Source organism: Oncorhynchus nerka, linkage group LG28, assembly GCF_034236695.1.
Source record: "Oncorhynchus nerka isolate Pitt River linkage group LG28, Oner_Uvic_2.0, whole genome shotgun sequence".
Taxonomy (NCBI): domain Eukaryota; kingdom Metazoa; phylum Chordata; class Actinopteri; order Salmoniformes; family Salmonidae; genus Oncorhynchus; species Oncorhynchus nerka.
This window is the reverse complement of record NC_088423.1, coordinates 18,573,128-18,596,275: the sequence shown is the minus strand read 5'-3', so window position 1 is coordinate 18,596,275 and position 23,148 is coordinate 18,573,128. Positions and strand designations below refer to the sequence as shown.

General features: G+C 43.0%; 1 protein-coding gene across 1 annotated transcript in view; it reads right to left on the bottom strand.

Annotated features, from left to right (window-relative positions):
- The window catches only part of LOC115113835 (calcium-activated potassium channel subunit alpha-1a), a 253,005-nt gene that overhangs the window by 17,617 nt on the left and 212,240 nt on the right, over window positions 1-23,148 (bottom strand). The window contains exons 21-28 of the mRNA XM_065012674.1: window positions 15,498-15,621; window positions 14,717-14,941; window positions 14,132-14,324; window positions 12,864-12,980; window positions 3,911-4,041; window positions 2,637-2,831; window positions 2,150-2,277; window positions 1,716-1,937 (exon numbers count right to left, since the gene is read on the bottom strand). Of these exons, the coding sequence (XP_064868746.1) occupies window positions 1,716-1,937; window positions 2,150-2,277; window positions 2,637-2,831; window positions 3,911-4,041; window positions 12,864-12,980; window positions 14,132-14,324; window positions 14,717-14,941; window positions 15,498-15,621 (1,335 nt within the window). The remainder of the gene's footprint in view (window positions 1-1,715; window positions 1,938-2,149; window positions 2,278-2,636; window positions 2,832-3,910; window positions 4,042-12,863; window positions 12,981-14,131; window positions 14,325-14,716; window positions 14,942-15,497; window positions 15,622-23,148) is intronic.

The window sequence follows — 23,148 nt, the reverse complement described above, 5'->3', positions numbered from 1 at the left end:
CAACAGGACAATGACCCAACACACCTCCAGGCTTTGTGTATTGTAATTGACAAAGAAGGAGAGTGATGGCGTGCTGCATCAGATGACCTGGCCTCCACAATCCCCAACCCTCAACCCAGAGATGGTTTGGGATGAGTTGGACCGCAGAGTGAATGAAAAGCAGCCAACAAGTGCTCAGAATATGTGGGAACTCATTCAAGACTGTTGGAATAGCATTCCAGTTGAAGCTGGTTGAGAGAATGCCAACAGTGTGCAAAGCTGTCATCAAGGCAAAGGATGGCTACTTTGAAGAATCTAAAATCCAAAATATAGTTTGATTTGTTAAACACCTTTTTGGTTACTACATGATTCCATATGTGTTATTTCATAGTTTTGATGTCTTCACTATTATTATACAATGTAGAAAATAGTAACATATAGGAAAACCCTTGAATGAGTAGTTTGACTGGTACTGTATAAGGCTCAGATATGACTGTTTCAGGGGAGATCTCTGCACAGCAAGTTATTTGTCAATTAGGCTATTCTTAGATCATTTTTTACATTGTCACAATAACTGTTTATTACATTTAAATTGAAGTAATTTAGCAGATGCTCTTATCCAGAGCGACTAACAGTAGGGAATGCATACATTTTCAAACTTTTCCGTAGAGGGGAATCCCAGCTTTCCTACGGTGCAGATGTATTTAGGCTATCTATAGTGCCGGTGGAAAGGCAACAACTACATTAATGCTTAGTTAGCTATAATTAAATGGCGACAAAGCTGCTACAAGTTATGTTTTTATTTGGCCATCTAGACTGTTGTCTGTCATTATTTTATACCGGCTGTTGAAATGTCGCACTCTCTCTCCTTGGGCAACAGCCCACTCACACTGGCACTCATGCAGCACCACAGACATGCACTGAAGGGTCATTCGGATAATGGCTGATATGTCATTTTTTAATTGATTGATCATATTTAAAAGTGTGCTTTCATGATGTACATTAACAACAATTATGAAACTAATTTCCATGACCTTACAAACCTTCATTTGACAACTTGGAACTGTGCATCATGCCATTCAGGCTAGCACATTTTCAATCTGCACAAGTCTACTGTCACACGCAGATTCACTGACTAGCGGCAAATAAAGTGGAATCAGAAAAATGAATGCCCACTCTCCCTTGCTATTATTCAATGCAGATCCTGCCTTCATTCCACTTTGATCAAACTTTTTTGCCTTGGTGTGGGAATCTGGGCCGGCAACATGCTATTTTGTGGAGGAGCCGGTTACATTCCCAAAAAATTTGAAGTGCCAGTAGAGCGCTCAGCTCTGGCCCAAGTCAAGCACTGGCTGTCATCATCGACTTAAGGCACTTCGGTAGCCATTTCGATTTCTATGTTATAGAGCCATTGATGTCGATCAGTGAGAAGAAACCGGATAGGACACTTGACAACAGTTAAGACAGTTCACAGGCATTACTCGAAAAAACATGGTTACGTCCCAAATGGCACCCTATTCCCTGAACCCTAAAAGCAACAATCTTTTTTCTTTTTTTGCAACCCAAATTGGTAATGATTTAAAAGAGACACTAACTGTCAAGCAGTAACACTTTTATATTTTATTAACCTTTTGTACCATAAATGAAATGGCCATTAGGGCTCTGGTCAAAAGTAGTGTACTATATAGAGAATAGGGTACCATTTGGGATGCAACCATCTTTAGAGGGGTACATACTTCTGTTTGTCCCGCGAGTCCCTGCTCTTGGCGCGGTTGGTACGGTTGGTGGCAGTGAGAGAATGGACGGAGGAGCTCTTTTTGCTGGAAGAATGGGAGGAGTGGGAGCTGTGGGAGAGGCTGGCCCTGGACTGACCCGCATTGTGGTCAAACTGCATCAGGCAGAAGATCAGGTCTGATGGCACCAACTCAAAACCATATGGCGGATTGGTTATCACATACCTAAAGAGGAAAGAGCCAGTGATGAGTCATCAATACAGATGATCTACAATTGATTTATCCCAAAAAATTATCAACCAGATGCCAAAGCTGGTTGAAATGGCGTAATTACAAACATATTACAACAGTTGAAATCTAGTTGTAATGATGTCGTTGCAACCAGTTTTGCCTTCTGGACATTCTGCCAACAGTAATTTAAGCTACAACATACTCACCGTTTAGTGCATTGACTTGTATGACTTTGTGTGTTTAAATGTGCGTCTCTTAATCGATAAATTCCGAAGCACAGCATGTTGTATGTTTTTAAAGCTTTACAAAATAAGTCACCGTAGCAGCCACCATCCTGTAAGGCAGAGAAGCAGAACATTTCATACGGAGTTTTGATATTTCACACACGTTTGTCAAATGATACAGATCTCAATAAAAAGATCGGATAAAAATACATATATTTCTTAATGTGAATGAAAGGTGTATTTACGTATGAACATAGTATATCTCCCTCAAAACTAATTTCATTATAAACATGTCCATTGTTTGTATGGTACAGCATTTGCTATGATAGGGGTCACAGGCCTGGATATATCATATCACCCAGCCATCTCCACATGCCCTGTTCTCCCCTACTGGCCTCGATGAGCAAACAGCCCCGAAGGACTTCTCTCTACTGCAAGCCGAGGTGACAAAACACAACCAGTCACTTACTCCCAAGTCAGCGAAAGGCCCGTCGTACAAGGCTAGCTGTGCCACACGACACCTGTCCCGGTTAGCGAGGGTCTGCGGCGTGCTATAGCCTCCTCGCAATGCGTTCTCCTCCGCCAACAGACCCTCCAGCTCCGGAGTGGCCCCCCCTGTTACCAGCGTCCGGATCAAGGTGAGGATATTATCATTGAAGTATGTCTGAAAGGATGAAGGAGAAGGAGATAGAGAGAGAGAGAGAGGGAGTATCCTTAAGCAAAGCAAACCCAGTCAAAGTCACAGCTGAATCCACACAAAGTGCCATGCAGCCTGAAGAGACAGTGCTATCTAACCCTGGCCTGTCTCTTCACGTCGCCCTGCACCCAGACTGAACAAACAGGATATTCCAATTACTGCAGGTTACACTCTCTCTCACTCCTCTCCTTTCACGTCCATCAGACAGAGCTACAGTGACTTGTTCCTACACATTCATGCTGTTGAAGTACTCTTAGGAGTGGTAAGATCGGGAATGAAAGGTTTAGCCGGATAGAGAAGAGACGACAGTAGAGTAGCAGTGGTGGGATAATAAATATGGAACAACCTCCTGTTAGTCAGTTACACCAATGTAGACTAGAGAACATGTTCAGGCCTTTTGATATCTCTGTCCCTTCTCCCTAATATCATGCACATCTTGGTTACTGCTTTGTTCCCCATTAGTGAGCCTGTACTTTGATGTCTGCCGCTTTCTAACGATGTAGACTATAGAGGCTACAGCTGTCTCTCTGTCTGTCTGTCTGTCCTTGTTTGTTCTACACAGGAACATGTCCCCTGGCTGGGCCGCTGTCAGGGCTCCAGAGCAGAATGATGGACGAGGCCAATCTATTAAGTAGCATGACCTTTGTCTACAGTGAATCGCACTTGAAGGCAGCTTCTCAGTCAAAGTGAAAGGTAGACAGATGAAGCCATCATACCAGGTAAAGTGCCAGGCTTTCGTGTCTGTCTTCCGGGAGCTTTTTAAACACTGGGACATAAAATGCAATTGTACCAATGGGATTCCACTAAGACCTTGCTTGATATGATGATGTCTGTATAGATACCTTTTAGTTAAAAACATCTATAGGTACACCTTCCTAACCAATATTTTCATTGCGCATTTAGGTTATGAAATGTCTAAACCACAAGCACTTTGCGTTATCAACTGTGGTCCGAACCCGGGTCTCTGGCGAGCCCACTGAGCTAAAGCCTAGCCAATCGCTCAGGGGAGCCAACACAAGCCTTCAGGTCTGGGTTTTGTGTCTTACCGCACTCATCAGGGAATCCAGCACACTGACTGCGAAGGCCGTCCCACAGGCAAAGGGCTGAGTGAGGTACAATTCTGTGTCAGGGTCATCATCATCATCCTGGTCCAGGAACTGAACATTGGAGTCATTCACTGGTGGAGAAAGACATACAAATATGAACTTATTGATGTGTATGCTACTACAGTATCATGGTATAGCATGAAACACATGCTGTTGACTTTGCCAGTAACATGCCGACTAGACCGGCCAGGTTACGTGCGTGAGCATTGCAACACATACATGTTATTCACTCATTTCATCCAAACTTCTCGTGCATCAACGGGCAGTTTGGATGCGCTGATGCGCTGTAAGTCCCGCCTTTCTCATCTACTCATTGGTTTTCCCAAGCATACTAACCCAAGTGGGTGATTGAAAGATGAATGTGGAGAGATTAATCCTCGACCAACCTGTGCCCCCGCACATTGACTCTGTACCGGTACCCCCTGTATATAGCATCGCTACTGTTATTTTACTGCTGCTCTTTAACTATTTTTTACTTATCTATTTTTTTTTTTACTTAACACTTATTTTTCTTAAAACTGCAATGTTGGTTAAGGGCTTGTAAGTAAGCATTTCACTGTAAGGTGAAAGTACCTGTTGTACTCAGCGCATTTGACAAATACAATTTGATTTGATTTAATCAAAGAAAACTATCAAAAAACTAACTAGGTCTCCCCTTTACCTGTGAAATAATTGTCAAAGTAGAGATACAAAATCGTGTGTTAACCCAAAATGGGTAAAAATTCTACAGAGATCCAGCAAAAAATAGGACCTTTATGGATTTCAGGGAAAATAACAACCCAACGTTTATCTCCCAGGACAAAGTAGCTAGCAACAACAAGCTAGCTAAATGTCCATGAATGTTTCATGTGTGTTTTGACCAGTCTCCAAATGAATAGAGTTGGTTCACAGTTGGTTTTGATATTTTAACTTCATAAACGCGTCATAAACGTGTCTGGTGGGGAGAGACAAAATCGACATGACCACAATGGCGGACGCGCGTATGGGGCCGGTTTGGTCAAGGTGTAGGCTGCTGAATATACAATACAGTATAACTCAATTTGATCAAAAGCTCAACCATATGGAGTAAAGAATTATCATGCATACTATATACTTTTACATACAGACTAAATGTGCAACTTAATTTAAGACATGGTTCACATCCAACAGTGACTATGAAGCATCACATATTCAGTGATAGAACGTACACAATGCCTGATAGCACAGAGGGATTGCTTTAAACAGTCAATGGCAGGGGATATGGATTGTTATGAGAATGAGAGGGGGTTTAGTATTTCAAAAGTATACATTCAAATCATTGGAGAAGATCTTAATCTTTATAGGCATCCTTGAAATCAAACATACACTGAGTATACAAAACATTAGGTACACCTTCCTAATATTGAGTTGCAACCCCTTTTGCCCTCAGAACAGCCTCAATTATTTGGGGCATATACAGGGTGTCTCTACAAGGTGACGAAAGCGTTCCACAGGCATGCTGGCCCATGTGACTCCAATGCTTGCCACAGTTGTGTCAAGTTGGCTGGATATCCTTTGGGTGGTGGACCATTCTTGATACACACAGGAAACTGTTGAGCGTGAAAGACCCAGTACCGTTGCAGATCTTGACACACTCAAACCAGTGCACCTGGCACCTTCTACCATACACCGTTCAAAGGCACTTAAATCTTTTTTTCTTGTCGATTCAACCTCTGAATGTCACACAAAAACAATCCATGTCTCAATTGTCCCAAGGCTTAAAAATCCTTCTTTAACTTTTTATTGCAGTGGGCTAAATCAGGGTCAAATAATTTCTTGGTAGTCTTAAACAAAATGGATTAAATAAAATAAAAAATCCTCGACTCTACACACAATACCCCATAAAGACAAAGTGAACACAGGCTTTAAAAAATGTTTGCAAAAAAACAACCTTATTTATAAGTATGCAGACCCTTTGCTTTGACTCGAAATTACATTTACATTTACATTTAAGTCATTTAGCAGACGCTCTTATCCAGAGCGACTTACAAATTGGTGCGTTCACCTTATGACATCCAGTGGAACAGCCACTTTACAATAGTGCATCTAAATCTTTTAAGGGGGGTGAGAAAGATTACTTTATCCTATCCTAGGTATTCCTTAAAGAGGTGGGGTTTCAGGTGTCTCCGGAAGGTGGTGATTGACTCCGCTGTCCTGGCGTCGTGAGGGAGTTTGTTCCACCATTGGGGGGCCAGAGCAGCGAACAGTTTTGACTGGGCTGAGCGGGAACTGTACTTCCTCAGTGGTAGGGAGGCGAGCAGGCCAGAGGTGGATGAACGCAGTGCTCTTGTTTGGGTGTAGGGCCTGATCAGAGCCTGGAGGTACTGAGGTGCCGTTCCCCTCACAGCTCCGTAGGCAAGCACCAATGGTCTTGTAGCGGATGCGAGCTTCAACTGGAAACCAGTGGAGGGAGCGGAGGAGCGGGGTGACGTGAGAGAACTTGGGAAGGTTGAACACCAGACGGGCTGCGGCGTTCTGGATGAGTTGTAGGGGTTTAATGGCACAGGCAGGGAGCCCAGCCAACAGCGAGTTGCAGTAATCCAGACGGGAGATGACAAGTGCCTGGATTAGGACCTGCGCCGCTTCCTGTGTGAGGCAGGGTCGTACTCTGCGGATGTTGTAGAGCATGAACCTACAGGAACGGGCCACCGCCTTGATGTTAGTTGAGAACGACAGGGTGTTGTCCAGGATCACGCCAAGGTTCTTAGCGCTCTGGGAGGAGGACACAATGGAGTTGACAACCGTGATGGCGAGATCATGGAACGGGCAGTCCTTCCCTGGGAGGAAGAGCAGCTCCGTCTTGCCGAGGTTCAGCTTGAGGTGGTGATCCGTCATCCACACTGATATGTCTGCCAGACATGCAGAGATGCGATTCGCCACCTGGTCATCAGAAGGGGGAAAGGAGAAGATTAATTGTGTGTCGTCTGCATAGCAATGATAGGAGAGACCATGTGAGGTTATGACAGAACCAAGTGACTTGGTGTATAGCGAGAATAGGAGAGGGCCTAGAACAGAGCCCTGGGGACGCCAGTGGTGAGAGCGCGTGGTGAGGAGACAGATTCTCGCCACGCCACCTGGTAGGAGCGACCTGTCAGGTAGGACGCAATCCAAGCGTGGGCCGCGCCGGAGATGCCCAACTCGGAGAGGGTGGAGAGGAGGATCTGATGGTTCACAGTATCGAAGGCAGCCGATAGGTCTAGAAGGATGAGAGCAGAGGAGAGAGAGTTAGCTTTAGCAGTGCGGAGCGCCTCCGTGATACAGAGAAGAGCAGTCTCAGTTGAATGACTAGTCTTGAAACCTGACTGATTTGGATCAAGAAGGTCATTCTGAGAGAGATAGCGGGAGAGCTGGCCAAGGACGGCACGTTCAAGAGTTTTGGAGAGAAAAGAAAGAAGGGATACTGGTCTGTAGTTGTTGACATCGGAGGGATTGAGTGTAGGTTTTTCAGAAGGGGTGCAACTCTCGCTCTCTTGAAGACGGAAGGGACGTAGCCAGCGGTCAGGGATGAGTTGATGAGCGAGGTGAGGTAAGGGAGAAGGTCTCCGGAAATGGTCTGGAGAAGAGAGGAGGGGATAGGGTCAAGCGGGCAGGTTGTTGGGCGGCCGGCCGTCACAAGACGCGAGATTTCATCTGAAGAGAGAGGGAGAAAGAGGTCAGAGCACAGGGTAGGGCAGTGTGAGCAGAACCAGCGGTGTCGTTTGACTTAGCAAACGAGGATCAGATGTCGTCGACCTTCTTTTTCAAAATGGTTGACGAAGTCATCTGCAGAGAGGGAGGAGGGGGAGGGGGAGGAGGATTCAGGAGGGAGGAGAAGGTGGCAAAGAGCTTCCTAGGGTTAGAGGCAGATGCTTGGAATTTAGAGTGGTAGAAAGTGGCTTTAGCAGCAGAGACAGAAGAGGAAAATGTAGAGAGGAGGGAGTGAAAGGATGCCAGGTCCGCAGGGAGGCGGCGAGTTTTCCTCCATTTCCGCTCGGCTGCCCGGAGCCCTGTTCTGTGAGCTCGCAATGAGTCGTCGAGCCACGGAGCGGGAGGGGAGGACCGAGCCGGCCTGGAGGATAGGGGACATAGAGAGTCAAAGGATGCAGAAAGGGAGGAGAGGAGGGTTGAGGAGGCAGAATCAGGAGATAGGTTGGAGAAGGTTTGAGCAGAGGGAAGAGATGATAGGATGGAAGAGTAGAGAGTAGCGGGGGAGAGAGAGCGAAGGTTGGGACGGCGCGATACCATCCGAGTAGGGGCAGTGTGGGAAGTGTTGGATGAGAGCGAGAGGGAAAAGGATACAAGGTAGTGGTCGGAGACTTGGATGGGAGTTGCAATGAGGTTAGTGGAAGAACAGCATCTAGTAAAGATGAGGTCGAGCGTATTGCCTGCCTTGTGAGTAGGGGGAAGGTGAGAGGGTGAGGTCAAAAGAGGAGAGGAGTGGAAAGAAGGAGGCAGAGAGGAATGAGTCAAAGGTAGACGTGGGGAGGTTAAAGTCGCCCAGAACTGTGAGAGGTGAGCCGTCCTCGGGAAAGGAGCTTATCAAGGCATCAAGCTCATTGATGAACTCTCCGAGGGAACCTGGAGGGCGATAAATGATAAGGATGTTAAGCTTGAAAGGGCTGGTAACTGTGACAGCATGGAATTCAAAGGAGGCGATAGACAGATGGGTAAGGGGAGAAAGAGAGAATGACCACTTGGGAGAGATGAGGATCCCGGTGCCACCACCCCGCTGACCAGAAGCTCTCGGGTGTGCGAGAACACGTGGGCAGACGAAGAGAGAGCAGTAGGAGTAGCAGTGTTGTCTGTGGTGATCCATGTTTCCGTCAGTGCCAAGAAGTCGAGGGACTGGAGGGAGGCATAGGCTGAGATGAACTCTGCCTTGTTGGCCGCAGATCGGCAGTTCCAGAGGCTACCGGAGACCTGGAACTCCACATGGGTCGTGCGCGCTGGGACCACCAGATTAGGGTGGCCGCGGCCACGCGGTGTGGAGCGTTTGTATGGTCTGTGCAGAGAGGAGAGAACAGGGATAGACAGACACATAGTTGACAGGCTACAGACGAGGCTACGCTAATGCAAAGGAGATTGGAATGACAAGTGGACTACACGTCTCGAATGTTCAGAAAGTTAAGCTTACGTAGCAAGAATCTTATTGACTAAAATGATTAAAATGATACAGTACTGCTGAAGTAGGCTAGCTGGCAGTGGCTGCGTTGTTGACATTGTAGGCTAGCTGGCAGTGGCTGCGTTGTTGACACTACACTAATCAAGTCGTTCCGTTGAGTGTGATAGTTTCCACAGTGCTGCTATTCGGGGGCTAGCTGGCTAGCTAGCAGTGTTGATTACGTTACGTTGCGTTAAAAGAACGACAATAGCTGGCTAGCTAACCTAAAAAATCGCTCTAGACTACACAATTATCTTTGATACAAAGACGGCTATGTAGCTAGCTATGTAGCTAGCTACGATCAAACAAATCAAACCGTTGTACTGTAATGAAATGAAATGAAAATGTGATACTACCTGTGGAGCGAAGCGGAATGCGACCGGGTTGTTGAGTGAGGAAGTTCTATTCGGTGGACGTTGGCTAGCTGTTGGCTAGCTAGCAGTGTCTCCTACGTTAAGGACGACAAATAGCTGGCTAGCTAACCTCGGTAAATTAAGATAATCACTCTAAGACTACACACTCTAAACTACACAATTATCTTGGATACGAAGACAGCAAAGACAACTATGTAGCTAGCTAACACTACACTAATCAGGTCATTCAGTTGAGTGTAATAGAACAGTGCTGCTATTCGGTAGAGGGTGGACGTTAGCTAGCTGGCTAGCTGCTGGGCAGATGGCAGTGTAGACTACGTTAGGACGACGAAATACGATAATTACGCAATTATCTTTGATACAAAGACGGCTATGTAGCTAGCTAAGAAGAAATTGCTAAGATTAGACAAATCAAACCGTTGTACTATAGTGAAATGTAATGAAAAGTTATACAACCTGCGGAGCGAAGTGCGAATGCGACCGCTCGCTCCAACCCGGAAGCAGCAAATTGAGCTCAGGTGCATCCTGTTTCCATTGATCATCCTTGAGATGTTTCTACAACTTGATTGGAGTCCACCTGTGGTAAATTCAGTTTATTGGACATGATTTGGAAAGGAACACACCTGTCTATATAAGGTTCCACAGTGACAGTGCATGTCAGAGCAGAAACCGAGCCATGAGGTCGAAGGAATTGTCCGTAGAGCTCCGAGACAGGATTGTGTCGAGGCACAGATCTGGGGAAGGGTACCAAAAAATGTCTGCAGCAATGAAGGTCCACAAGAACACAGTGGCCTCCATCATTCTTAAATGGAAGAAGTTTGGAACCACCAAGACTCTTCCTAGAGCTGGCCGTCCGGCCAAACTGAGCAATCGGGGGAGAACCTGGTGGTCACTCTGACCGAGCACTAGAGTTCCTCTGTGGGGACGGTAGAACCTTCCAGAAGTACAACCATCTCTGCAGCACGCCCCCAATGTACATTCCAGAAGACTGAAATATAACAAAACCGTTTGACATAGAAACACTGGATTTTTGGTGTAAAAATCAATAAATGTTTATTAATTATGAAAAATAGTAATAACATTCCACCCATGATGCCACTAGGTGGCGCTTTGGTCATTTGACTGCAGGAAATGTTTATCCTGTCTCCTCCCCTTCATCTACACTGTGGATTTAACAAATTACATCATAGCTTTCACCTGGATTCACCTGGTCATGGAAAAAGCAGGTGTTCCTAATATTTTGTAAACTCAGTGTATATTGAATCTGTGAGTATTGTTTCTGGTTGGATTTGGGGTCAGCTCTTACACTCATGGCTTTATGCATATTTAAAGCCTCAAGCTTTGAAATGCAACGCAAACAATCCTCAAGAGATCAAATATATAGTATTAAAAACACGGATAAGATATAGTTTTGTCTTGTAAATATAGCTAATAGTTCCAGCTAGATCTACACTGAACAAAAATAGAAACGCAGCATACAACAATATCATTGATTTGACTGAGTTACAGTTCATATGAGGTTATCAGTCAATTTAAATTCATTCATTTGGACCTAATATATGGATTTCATATGACTGGGAATACAGATATGCATCTGTTGGTCACAGATACCTTAAAAAAAATGGGCCTCAGATTTCTGCACTGTTTTTTTGTGCATTCAAATTGCCATCCATGAAATACAATTGGGTTTGTTGTCTGTAGCATATGCCTGCCCATACCATAACCCCACCGCTACCATGGGGCACTCTGTTCACAACGTGGACATCAGCAAACTGCTTCCCCATAAGATGCCATAAACGTGGTCTGCAGTTGTGAGGCCGGATGGACGTACTGCCAATTCTCTAAAATGATGTTGGAGGCAGCTTATGGTAGAGAAATTAACATTCAATTCTCTAGCAACAGCTCTGGTGGACATTCCTGCAGTCAGCATGACAATTGCACGCTCCCTCAAAACTTGAGACATATGTGGCACTGTGTTGTGTCAAAACTACACATTTTTGAGAGGCCTTTTATTGTCCCCAGTACAAGGTGCACCTGAGTAATGATCATGCTGTTTAATCAGGTTCTTGATATGCCACACCTGTCAGGTGGATGGATTATCTTGGCCAAGAAAAAATGCTCACTGACAGGGATGCAAACAAATTTCTGGGATCTTTTATTTCAAGTCATGAAACATGCGACCAACACTTACCATGTTGCGCTTATATTTTTTGTTCAGGGTATTCATTTAAAAAGTCTTGTTACATACTTTTCACTGCCCAAAACTATGTCCATTTTTTAAAAAACATGCCTTTGACCATAAAAAGCACAAAGCTTTTAAAAAAGAAAGTATTGATGTTGAGTTTTGTTTCAGAAGTGTTACTTCTATCAGACACTTCCAGCTGGGTGCGAAAATAAACGTCAGTCAGATTTGACGAGTCAGATGAAAGGAAGGAGGTCATTGGCCAGAGGATATGATCTATGAAGAACTAAGATGCTACTTTGGAAACAGCCACAAGGACTTGTATTGGGATGAAAGGTCCTTGTGATTCTCAGAAAAGAGAAAGAAAAGAACAGGCGCATGAAGAAAGGAAGAAAAAATAGGCCAACACAGTCAATTGCAACAAAAGAACCCAGAGTAACATAGTACAATGTACTCAAAGTGATACCATGGGAATGAACCAGACTAGGGCTACGTCCCAAATGTCACCCTGTTCCCTACATAGTCCACTACTTTTCACCAAGGCACAGGGCCCTGGTCAAAAGTAATGCACTACATAAGTAATAGTGTGCCATTTGGGAAGCAACCACAGCCTCTTGGGCCAGGCAGCACGAGAAATCAAAAGGCAGCTTGATGGAGGACGAGGAGGAGGCGGCTGTAGAGCAACACTGAGGCAGTAGCTTCTTACCCAGCTCTGTTAATATTTGTATGTTGATCCCACTGCTTTTATCCTGACTGAATGAAACCACAGGCAGGACTTTGCCTGCTGTTTTTGATAATGGTGCTACAGACAAGTGTTAGGGAGAAATAGTTACGTGATGAAGCATGTTCAAGAGGTTATTAAGATTAGATGAATGTATTAGTCACGAATGGTTAGAAACATGAAAATCATCTTCAGAAGGTTAGAGAGCAGCAATTGACTGAGGAATTATGTTCTGTTTGGTTTTGGTTGGTTGTCATCGTCAAAACCTGAAACATTCTTACTATAGATTAGATTAGAAAATGTTTCATATTCTCAATGAGGCAATTCACTTTGGTGCTTTTTCGTCAATCATTAATAACAAATATTAATGTAATTACATGAAACGTTTCCTTTTCACACATTTCACCCTCCTAAAAGAGTTTGTCAAAGTGACATTTCATTCATACCTGCTGACATACCTAGTTCAGTGATGATGGGGATGTTGGCCCCTGTTGTGATGGAAGCCTGTCGGACCAACCCCCCATGAAGTGGACTGTTTTCAGGAGAGGACCTGTCCATGCCTGGAGGAGTGAAACCTGCATGGAAAGATATATAGACGTTAATGACTGCCTACGACATATATTTAAAGGCTCTATAAATGCGTACATTGTGGGTTACTACAAATCACATTCTTGCTATGTAGCACTGTTGTTCTGCCCCTGAGCAAGGCATTTAACCCCATTGTTCCACGGCACCGATGACGTGGATGTGGATTAAGGCAGCCCTCCGCACCTCTCTGATTCAGCGGGGTTGGGCTAAATGCGTAAAAAACATTTTGGTTGAATGCATTCAGCTGCGCTCCCCCTTTCCCTTTACTTATCTATTATCTGAGGAAAGTAGTAGAAAGTAGAAAGGAACAAATCATTATTTATTTATAATACATTTATATATGTTTTAGCCATTCTTTGTCACATTCAAATCATTTGTAGTAAGACAATATTACACAATGTTGAGTGCAATATTCTTGAGGTCCCTCCATCCATCCCTAAAACATAACAAATGTTACATGTGGCCCATTTTGTTTCCATTAATGCCACAAAATAATAAAAGAAGTGATGTGAGATTGACTTGACATCTCTTGCTTTCCTCAAACTGACACGTAAACACATTCACTCAGTGATGCTGTATGCATTATACATGGTCCTTGTTTTGACATCTGTGTCTTGCTGCTGACTACGGAAAACCATTAGGTCACACAAGTATTAGGGACACAACCCAAGTGCACAGAAATGTATTTTCAGGACAAGAGGTGTCATTTACATGACATTCAATGCCAGGGAGTGGCAGGCCATTATTGAAGAGCATCTCACTCTACTGCCACTTCTCACAAGACAATTGTTTCATATAATATTGATAAATGATCTGCTATAAAAAAATATATAAAAATGGTCAGATTGATTACATATCAATAATAATAATTCTTATTATTCATTTGCATTTAATCTACAAACAAATACACATTTAATTGACTTTGCATTCTCAAGTAAAGCATTATGCCAGGATAATGCCAGATTATCACCAATTACATTATGAAGAAACCAACCAGTAGCTAACTAGTCATTGAAGAACATGAATCACCAGGCTTTCCTGTCAAACACACCAGGTCAGGGATATTCGTCCAGCCAGGGCCTGTCTCCTCTGGGCAGAGCACTGAACTATGATAGGTCAACTCCTTCTCCTTGCTTACCTTGGGAGTTAGCCTGCAAGACCCCGATGCTGTCGTCAAACTGCATGGACTTGATGTTGAGTGACGCCAGGATGCATTCCTTGTCCTGCAGTGACGCGTCGTCAATATTGTTCTGATTGGCCGACAGGATGACACACATGTCACAGAGGTTGATATTGACAGCCCTCAGATCGGCCCGGCTTAATGGTGTGCCCTGTGAAATATGAATATAAGATGAACAAACATTGTTATTCTATAATAAATGATAATAGTAGAGATGTGATGGTGTGCCCTGTGACAGGAGAGGGATACAAAGGTGAAAAAGTTATTCTATACACTGTAAAAGATTTCCTGTCATTTTTACAGTAAATTACTGGCAGCACAGTCATTTGTTACAATGTAGTTGAATAAAGCCAACATGTAAATTTATATACAGCTATATAACATTAAACAAAGATTGTACAATGACTAAGTGTGAATGGTCACGTCATATCGCTGAGTCTCAGTTTCAGTTATTTAACTCAATTAACTTATATTCCTTTTGTCTTTGTTCTGGAGGAAAACAAACTGACATCAATTTTCAAAATGTGATTTAGCTCTACTCACAGGTAAGATGGAGACTTTGGGGAAGTTGTGAAGGGTCTCCCATTCCCTCTTCAGATACTCCAGAGAACCCACAAACACGATGGGTTTCAGCTCGTGGTAGTGGAAGTTGCTAGCTCTCAGAGGCATCACAAGGTTCCTTAGGCCCACCAAAGCCGACTTCGCGTCTCCAAATATACAGACGACCACGTGGCCGCTTAGGACAGTCATGGCAGCTTCACTTCTGGTCTGAGACAGGGAAAAGAATCCAGTGACATAATATAATACAAGCCTTATAAGAGGACATTAGAAAGGCTCTTACTTATAACAAGTAATAAAGCATTATACCTGCAGGCTGCAAATTACTAACCTCATTCAGTTCAGTTATTCTGAACAAAGTGTCCCTTGAAATTATTATTTGTCTACTGACTGTAATATAGTATCTATTAGATTGTAATTTGCCATTTCTAATACAGCATATTGCTATAATAAATGTCCTATATACAGAACCCCCCCATGGAGCAAATGGCATGCCAACCACCTCATTACAATGTGTTTAACTGCCCTTTTGTGACACAACACGTCTGTCGCGGGAGAGGACCGTGTCACCAGATGCGTTCCAAATAACATCCTATTCCCTTTATAGTTGACTACTTTTGACCAGGACCCACAGAAAACCCATAGATCTCAGGTCAAAAGTAGTGCACTATATAGGAAATAGGGTGCCATTTGGGACACAATCACTGATGAATGACCCCCTCAGCGGGAGGGAGTATGGAGACGTGTGAGGGAGTGAGGTACCCACCAAGATGACCTTCTCGATGTCTTTGGACTGGCACCAGTGGAACATCCCTGTGGAGTCGTACTTCTTCACGTTCATGTCCATGTTCTCAATCTGTTCGTTCCCCGGCATGAGGAGAGGGTCATGCCTAATCAAACAAAAGAAGGAGGGAGGGAGGAGAGAGAAGAGGGAGGAGAGAAATGGAAGGATAAGAGATAGACCTGCAGGGAGGATTGGAAGCTTGTTGTCGTTGTGTCGTTTTAAAATGTAATGAACTGGCGCATAGTCGGCAGCCGCTGGTCAATATTTGAACATCAAGATGAAAGGCAATAAATTGTTGAGCATTATTTACCTGCGGTCGTATAACCTGAAAGTTGGCGAGACAAATCTATCTGGTTTATATTTCAGCTCAGCAGATGGAGGTATAGTATATAATGCTTACAAACTAGAGATAAAGAACATCAAGATACTAAAGGATGTTTAGTATACATGTCAGAAAAGCTTATTTCAGATCAGGGAACCTGACTGCTGTTTACAGTATGTACAGTGCCTTCAGAAAGTATTCACACACCTTGACTTTTCCCACATTTTGTTGTGTTACAACCTGAATTTAAAATATATTAAATTTACATTTTGTGTCACTGGTCTACACACAATACACCATAATGTCAAAGGGGAATTATGTTTTTAATTAAAAATGGAAAACTGAAATGTCTTGAGTCAATAAGGGTTCAACCCATTTGTTATGGCAAGCCTAAAATTACTAGTTCAGGAGTAAACATTTGCTTAACAAGTCACATAATAAATTGCATGGACTCACTCTGTGTGGAATAAAAGTGTTTAACATGATTTTTGAATGACTACCTCATCTCTGTACTCAACACATACAATTATCTGTCGAGCAGTGCATTTCAAACACAGACTCAACCACAAAGAGCAGGGAGATTTTCTAATGCACCTATTCGTAGATGGGTAAAAACAAAAAACACAGACATTGAATATTTTTTTGAGCATGGTCCAGATATTAATTACACTTTGAAAAATGTATAAATTCACCCAGTCACTACAAAGATACAGGTGTCTTTCCTAACTCAGTTGTCAGAGAGGAAGGAAACCACTCAGAGATTTCACCATGAGACCAATGGTGACTTTAAAACTTCTTAAGGCTAGGGGGCAGTATTCAGAAGTTTGGATGAATGAGGTGCCCAAAGTAAACGGCCTATTACTCAGGCCTACAAGCTAGGATATGTATATAATTGGTAGTACTGGATAGACAACACTCTTAAGTTTCCAATACTGTTAGAATAATGACTGTGAGTATAACATAACTGATATGGCAGGCGAAAACCCGAGGAGAATCCATCTGGAATGCTAATTTTTTGAGGTGACACCATTTAAAATGTTTATCTATGGGAAAATCAAAGGGATACCTCCCAGATTGCAGTTCCTAGGGCTTCCAGTGGATATCAACAGTCTTTAGAAAGAGTTTCAGGCTTGGTTTTTGAAAAATTAGCTAGAATTTGTAGTTTTTCTAGGTGGCTCCCATTTTGGCTGTAGTATTGTGGCGCGCGTGGATGAGAGCGTGCACTTCGTTATTTATCTCCGGCAATGAACATACTATTCTCCGTTAAATTGTATATGTATGTATATGTATTGTTTATTTACATATTAGGGTACCTGAGGATTGATTAGAAATGTTGTTTGACGTGTTTGGATGAAGTTCATTGCTAACTTTTGGGATTCATTTGCATGCATTTTGAACGAGGGAAACTGGTGGATTACTGAGTCAAGCGCACCAACTAAACTGACTTTTTTGGGATATAAAGAAGGACTTTATCAAACAAAAGGACCATTCGTTATATAGCTGGAACCCTTGGGATGGCAAACAGAGGAAGATCTTCAAAGGTAAGTGATTTATTTTATCGCTATTTCTGACTTTCGTGGCGCCTCTGCTCGTTTGAAAAATGTTTGTAATGCTTTTGTATATGGGGGGCGCTGTCATCAGATAATCACATGGTATGCTTTCGCCGTAAAGCCATTTTGAAATATGACAGAGCGGCTGGATTAACAAGAAGTTAAGCTTTTAAATGACGTAAGACACTTGTATTTTCATGAATGTTTAATATTACAAATTAATATTGCGCTCTGCAATTTCACCGGATGTTGGCCAGGTGGGACGCAAGCACAAAGAGGTTTTAAAACAGTTGAATGGCTGTGATAGGGGATGGATCAAAAACACACATCCTGTTTGCAATAAGGCACCAAAGTGTGTCAAAGAAATTAACTTTCTGTCCTGAATACAAAGTGTTATGTTTGGGGCAAATACAACACATCACTGAGTACCATTCCACATATTTTCAAGCATGGTGGTGGCTGCATCATGTTATGGGTATACTTGTCATCGGCAAGGACTAGGGATTTTTTTGTTTAATAAAAGACTCGCTGTAATTGCTGTCAAAGGGGATTCTAACATGTATTGACTCAGGAGTGTGTGTCACGTTGTTCGTAATAATGATGGTTGGACCAAGACGCAGCATACATAGAGTGAACATATTCCACATATTTTATTAGAGAGTGAAACTTAGAAGAAGAAAAAAACAATAAAGAATAAACTAACCTTGACGACAATGCAGTGCTAACAGGCAACTAAACATAAACAATATCCCATAATATCCCAAGTGGAAAAAATGCTACTTAAGAATGATCCCTAAATAGAGACAACGGTAACCAGCTGCCTCTAAATGGGAATCATACAAATCACCAACATAGAAAATCAAACCTAGGACCCCACATAGAAAATATAAACTAGAACAAAAACCCCTAGTCACGCCCTGATCTACTCTACCATAGAAAATGAAAAATCGCCGCAGCCCGTCTGGTGTTCAACCTTCCCAAGTTCTCTCACGTCACACCGCTCCTCCGCTCTCTCCACTGGCTTCCAGTTGAAGCTCGCATCCGCTACAAGACCATGGTGCTTGCCTACGGAGCTGTGAGGGGAACGGCACCTCAGTACCTCCAGGCTCTGATCAGGCCCTACACCCAAACAAGGGCACTGCGTTCATCCACCTCTGGCCTGCTCGCCTCCCTACCACTGAGGAAGTACAGTTCCCGCGCAGCCCAGTCAAAACTGTTCGCTGCTCTGGCCCCCCAATGGTGGAACAAACTCCCTCACGACGCCAGGACAGCGGAGTCAATCACCACCTTCCGGAGACACCTGAAACCCCACCTCTTTCAGGAATACCTAGGATAGGATAAAGTAATCCTTCTCACCCCCCTTAAAAGATTTAGATGCACTATTGTAAAGTGGCTGTTCCACTGGATGTCTTAAGGTGAACGCACCAATTTGTAAGTCGCTCTGGATAAGAGCGTCTGCTAAATGACTTAAATGTAAATGTAATGTAATGAAAATACAGGTGACAGTGTGAATACTTATGTAAATAAGATATTTCTTTATTTCATTTTCAATAAATGTGTAAACATTCTAAAAACATGTTTTAACTTTGTCATTATAGGCTATTATATGTAGATGGGTGAGGGAAAAAATTTATCATCCATTTTGAATTCAGGCTTTAACACAACAAAATGTGGAATAAGTCAAGGGCTATGAATACTTTGTGAGGGCACTGTATTGTGTCACAAATGGCACCCTAGTCCCTATATACTGTAGTGAACTACTTTTGACCAGAGTACTATGGGCCTTGGTCAAAAGCAGTGCACTATATAGGGAAAGGGTGCCTTTGGTTCGCACCCTCTTTCACTATTGTTAAGTGTCCTGCACTCAATATAGCACTTTACCTCCTTCAGGTTTTCACATAAGCCATCAGCAGGACTGGCCATAAAATTCCAGTTTCCATCCTCAAAACACACTCATCAATATGATATTAAAAACCTTTTAGAGGATCAGCAAACAAATCACTTTTACTCAAAGTCCAAGTCAAAGCTTTTTTTCTTATTATTTTTTTCCAGACTCTTTTTTTCTGCTTATTCTTGTCAGAAGTGATCAGTGGAGACGCCAACAAACTGCAGGGTCATCAGAGTGAGTGACATCAAATGTGAGGAGGAAGAAGGAAGGAGATGGCAGCAATACACTGCTTCTGGATGCCTCACAAATTGCACCCTACTCCCTATATAGTGCACTACTTACCTTTGACCAAGGCCCAAGAGGCTCTGGACAAATGGGCCTTGGTCAAAAGTTGTGCAATACGAAGGGAATAGGGTGCAATTTGGGACAAACCCTCTGACTGGCATGAGCATGGACAACCAATTACGGCTTCCTTACAGCATACAGCTTCTGACGCTGCACTCCTCACGGTAAAAGCTTTAACAGACCACACTTTAAATATTTCAGCAATTTGCCCAATCATATTTGCTTTCCAAACTGAAGACCATTAATGTTTTAGCATCTGAGCGGTGTGTGTGTCAGGACCGAACAAACCAATTTCTAGTGAGTGCGGTTATGAGCATCTGAGCTTGATGGTATCCTACACTGACCACTAAACGTTCTCCAAACAAGCGTACCTGCGGTTGTACTGTGCATGCACTGACGCTAAAACAGATATGATCTTTACAGTCCGTTTGAAAACATTTGTAATATTCAGGTTGTGGAGACAGGTTGGGGGGAAGGCCAAACGGTAGTATGAGGGTTAAAGCACATTTTATATGGGATTAATAATTGTGTTTTAGGATATAACGCCTTATCATCAAGTGCTACAGGCATAGAAAAATAAGCATGCCGGTTACCATGTTAATCTATGAAAATAAAACTACTTTTAGTTCCATACTTTGTACCTAGCTTTTGTTACAACATGGATTAGTCAAATACATATGCCTGAAGATAATACCCTCTGAAATATGCACATACTCTGTCTTCATCCTTTTAAATACTTTATATCTTTTATCAGTTAAAAGCACTGTATCTTTGATCTGTATGGACATTAGAAGAATGCCACCCTAAGTAAGGTTTTAAGTATGCATGATGGTGTCAACTGAAAGTACAATCCCTCAGGCTCCATCAGACAGGAGACCCAAAATGTCTGCCTGTGGGGGTTTAACCCAAGGCTATAGCCATAATGTTCCTCTCTCTCAGGAAAGTAGTTGGATAACGCTGGAAAACGTCTAATTTAAAGCAGCAATCAGTAGTTGAAACAATAACAAAGCAAACTCCCGTCTCTGTTTTGGTAAAAAGCTGAGGGATGGAGCTAGAGAAATGTAACCACTCAAAAAATTCATGGACAGAGCTATGGATGCAAGGAAAGACCATCCATAATATCAAAATTATACTTTGAACAATGTTTTGACGATATATAGTGTTTATTTAAATGTACATTGTTTACAAACATTGGTGTAAAACAAGCTTATATTTTGGGTTCTGATGGAGTGTGACAACTAAGCTCATGAGGCATTTATTTTATTATAATCTTCAAGAATCAGTGTATATCATTAATTTATAAATCCAAAAATGAATGAAGCAACTGCAGATTGCTCCTTTAAAATGCTTTCTACTTCTCAAACTCAAATCTGTCAGGAGAACTCAATTCAAAACGACAATTCAAAAAGACCCAGCTTTGTACGTGAAAGACACAAAGGTTGTGTTTAAACAGGGTTAGTGGAAGAAAAATCATGGTTGTTCTTTGTAGTGCACGACCCACACTTAAATATGTGAAGAAACACTATACAGTACCAGTAAACAGTTAGGACACACCCACTCATTCAAGGGTTTTTCTTTATTTAAACCATTTTATACATTGAAGAATAATAGTGAAGACATAAACTATGAAATAACACTTATGGAATCATGTAGTAACCAAAAAAGTGTTATTCAAAGTAGCCAGCCTTTGCCTTGATGACAGCTTTGCACACTCTTGACATTCTCTCAACCAGCTCCATGAGGTAGTCACCTAGAATGCATTTCACTTAACAGGTGTGCCTTGTTAAAAGTTAATTTGTGGAATTTCTTTCCTTCTTAATGCATTTGAGCCAATCAGTTGTGTTGTGACAAGGTAGGGGTGATATACAGAAGATAGCCCTATTTGGTAAGACCAAGTCCATATTATGCCAAGAACAGCTCAAATAAGCAAAGACAAATGACAGTCCATCATTACTTTAAGACTTGAAGGTAAATTAATCTGGGAAATTTCAAGAACTTCAACTGCAGTCACAAAAACCATCAAGCGATATGATGAAACTGCATCTCATGAGGACTGCCACAGGAAAGGAAGACCCAGAGATACCTCTGCTGCAGAGGATAAGTTCATTAGAGTTATCAGCCTAGGGCCTCCCGAGTGGTGTAGTGGTCTAAGGCTACTAGAGATCCTGGTTCCAGTCCTGGCTCTGTCGAAGCCGGCCACGACCGGGAGACCCAATTTTGTCCATTCGCGCACTAGCGACTCCTGTGGTGGGCCTGGTGCAGTGCGCGCTAACACAGTCACCAGGTGAATGGTGTTTCCTCCAACACGGTGGCGCGGCTGGTTAAGCGGGCATTGTGTCAAGAAGCAGTGCGTCTTGGCTGGGTTGTGTTTCGGAGGACGCACAGCTCTCGACCTTCGCCTCACCTGAGTCCGTACGGGACTTTCAGTGATGGGACAAGACTGTAACTACCAATTGGATACCAAGAAATTGGGGTGAGAAAGGGGTAAAAAATAAATATATAAAGAGTTAACAGCCTCAGAAATTGAAGCCCAAATGAATGATTCACAGAGCTCAAGTAACAGACACATCTCAACAACAACTGTTCAGAGGAGACTGCGTGAATCAGGCCTTCATGGTCGAATTGCAAAGAAGAAACAACTCATAAAGGACACCTATAATAAGAAGAGACTTGCTTGGGCCAAGAAACACGAGCAATGGACATTAGACCGGTGGAAATCTGTCAAAATTTGGGATTTTTGGTTCCAACCGCCGTGTCTTTGTGAGATGCAGAGAATGTGAACGGATTATCTCCACATGTCTGGTTCCCACCATGAAGCATGGACGAGGAGGTGTGATGGTGTGGGGGTGCTTTTCTGGTGACAATATCTGTGATTTATTTATAATTCAAGGCACACTTAACCAGCATGGCTACCACAGGATTCTGCAGCAATACGCCATCCCATCTGGTTTGCGCTTAGTGGGATTATCATTTGTTTTTCAACATGACAATGACCCAACACACCTCCAGGCTGTGTAAGGGCTATTTGACCAAGAAGGATAGTGATGGAGTGCTGCATCCGACCTCAGCCCAATTGAGATGGTTTGGGATGAGTTGGACTGCAGGATAAAGGAAAAGCAGCCAACAAGTGCTCAGCATATGTGGGAACTCCTTCAAGACTGAAAAGCATTCCAGGTGAAGGTAGTTGAGAGAATGCCAAGAGTGTGCAAAGCTATCATCAAGGCAAAGGGTGGCTACTTTGAAGAATCAGAGTGGCGCAGCGGTCTAAGGCACTGCATCTCAGTGTAAGAGGCGTCAGTACAGTCCCTGGTTCGAATCCAGGCTGTATCACATCCAGCCGTGATTGGGAGTCCCATATGGCGGTGCACAATTGGCCCAGCATCGTCCGGGTTTGGCCGGGGCAGGCCGTCATTGTAAATAAGAATTTGTTCTTAACTGACTTGCCTAGTTAAATTATGTGTTATTTCATAGTTTTGATGCTTTCACTATTATTCTACAATGTAGAAAATAGTAAAAACAAAGAAAAAC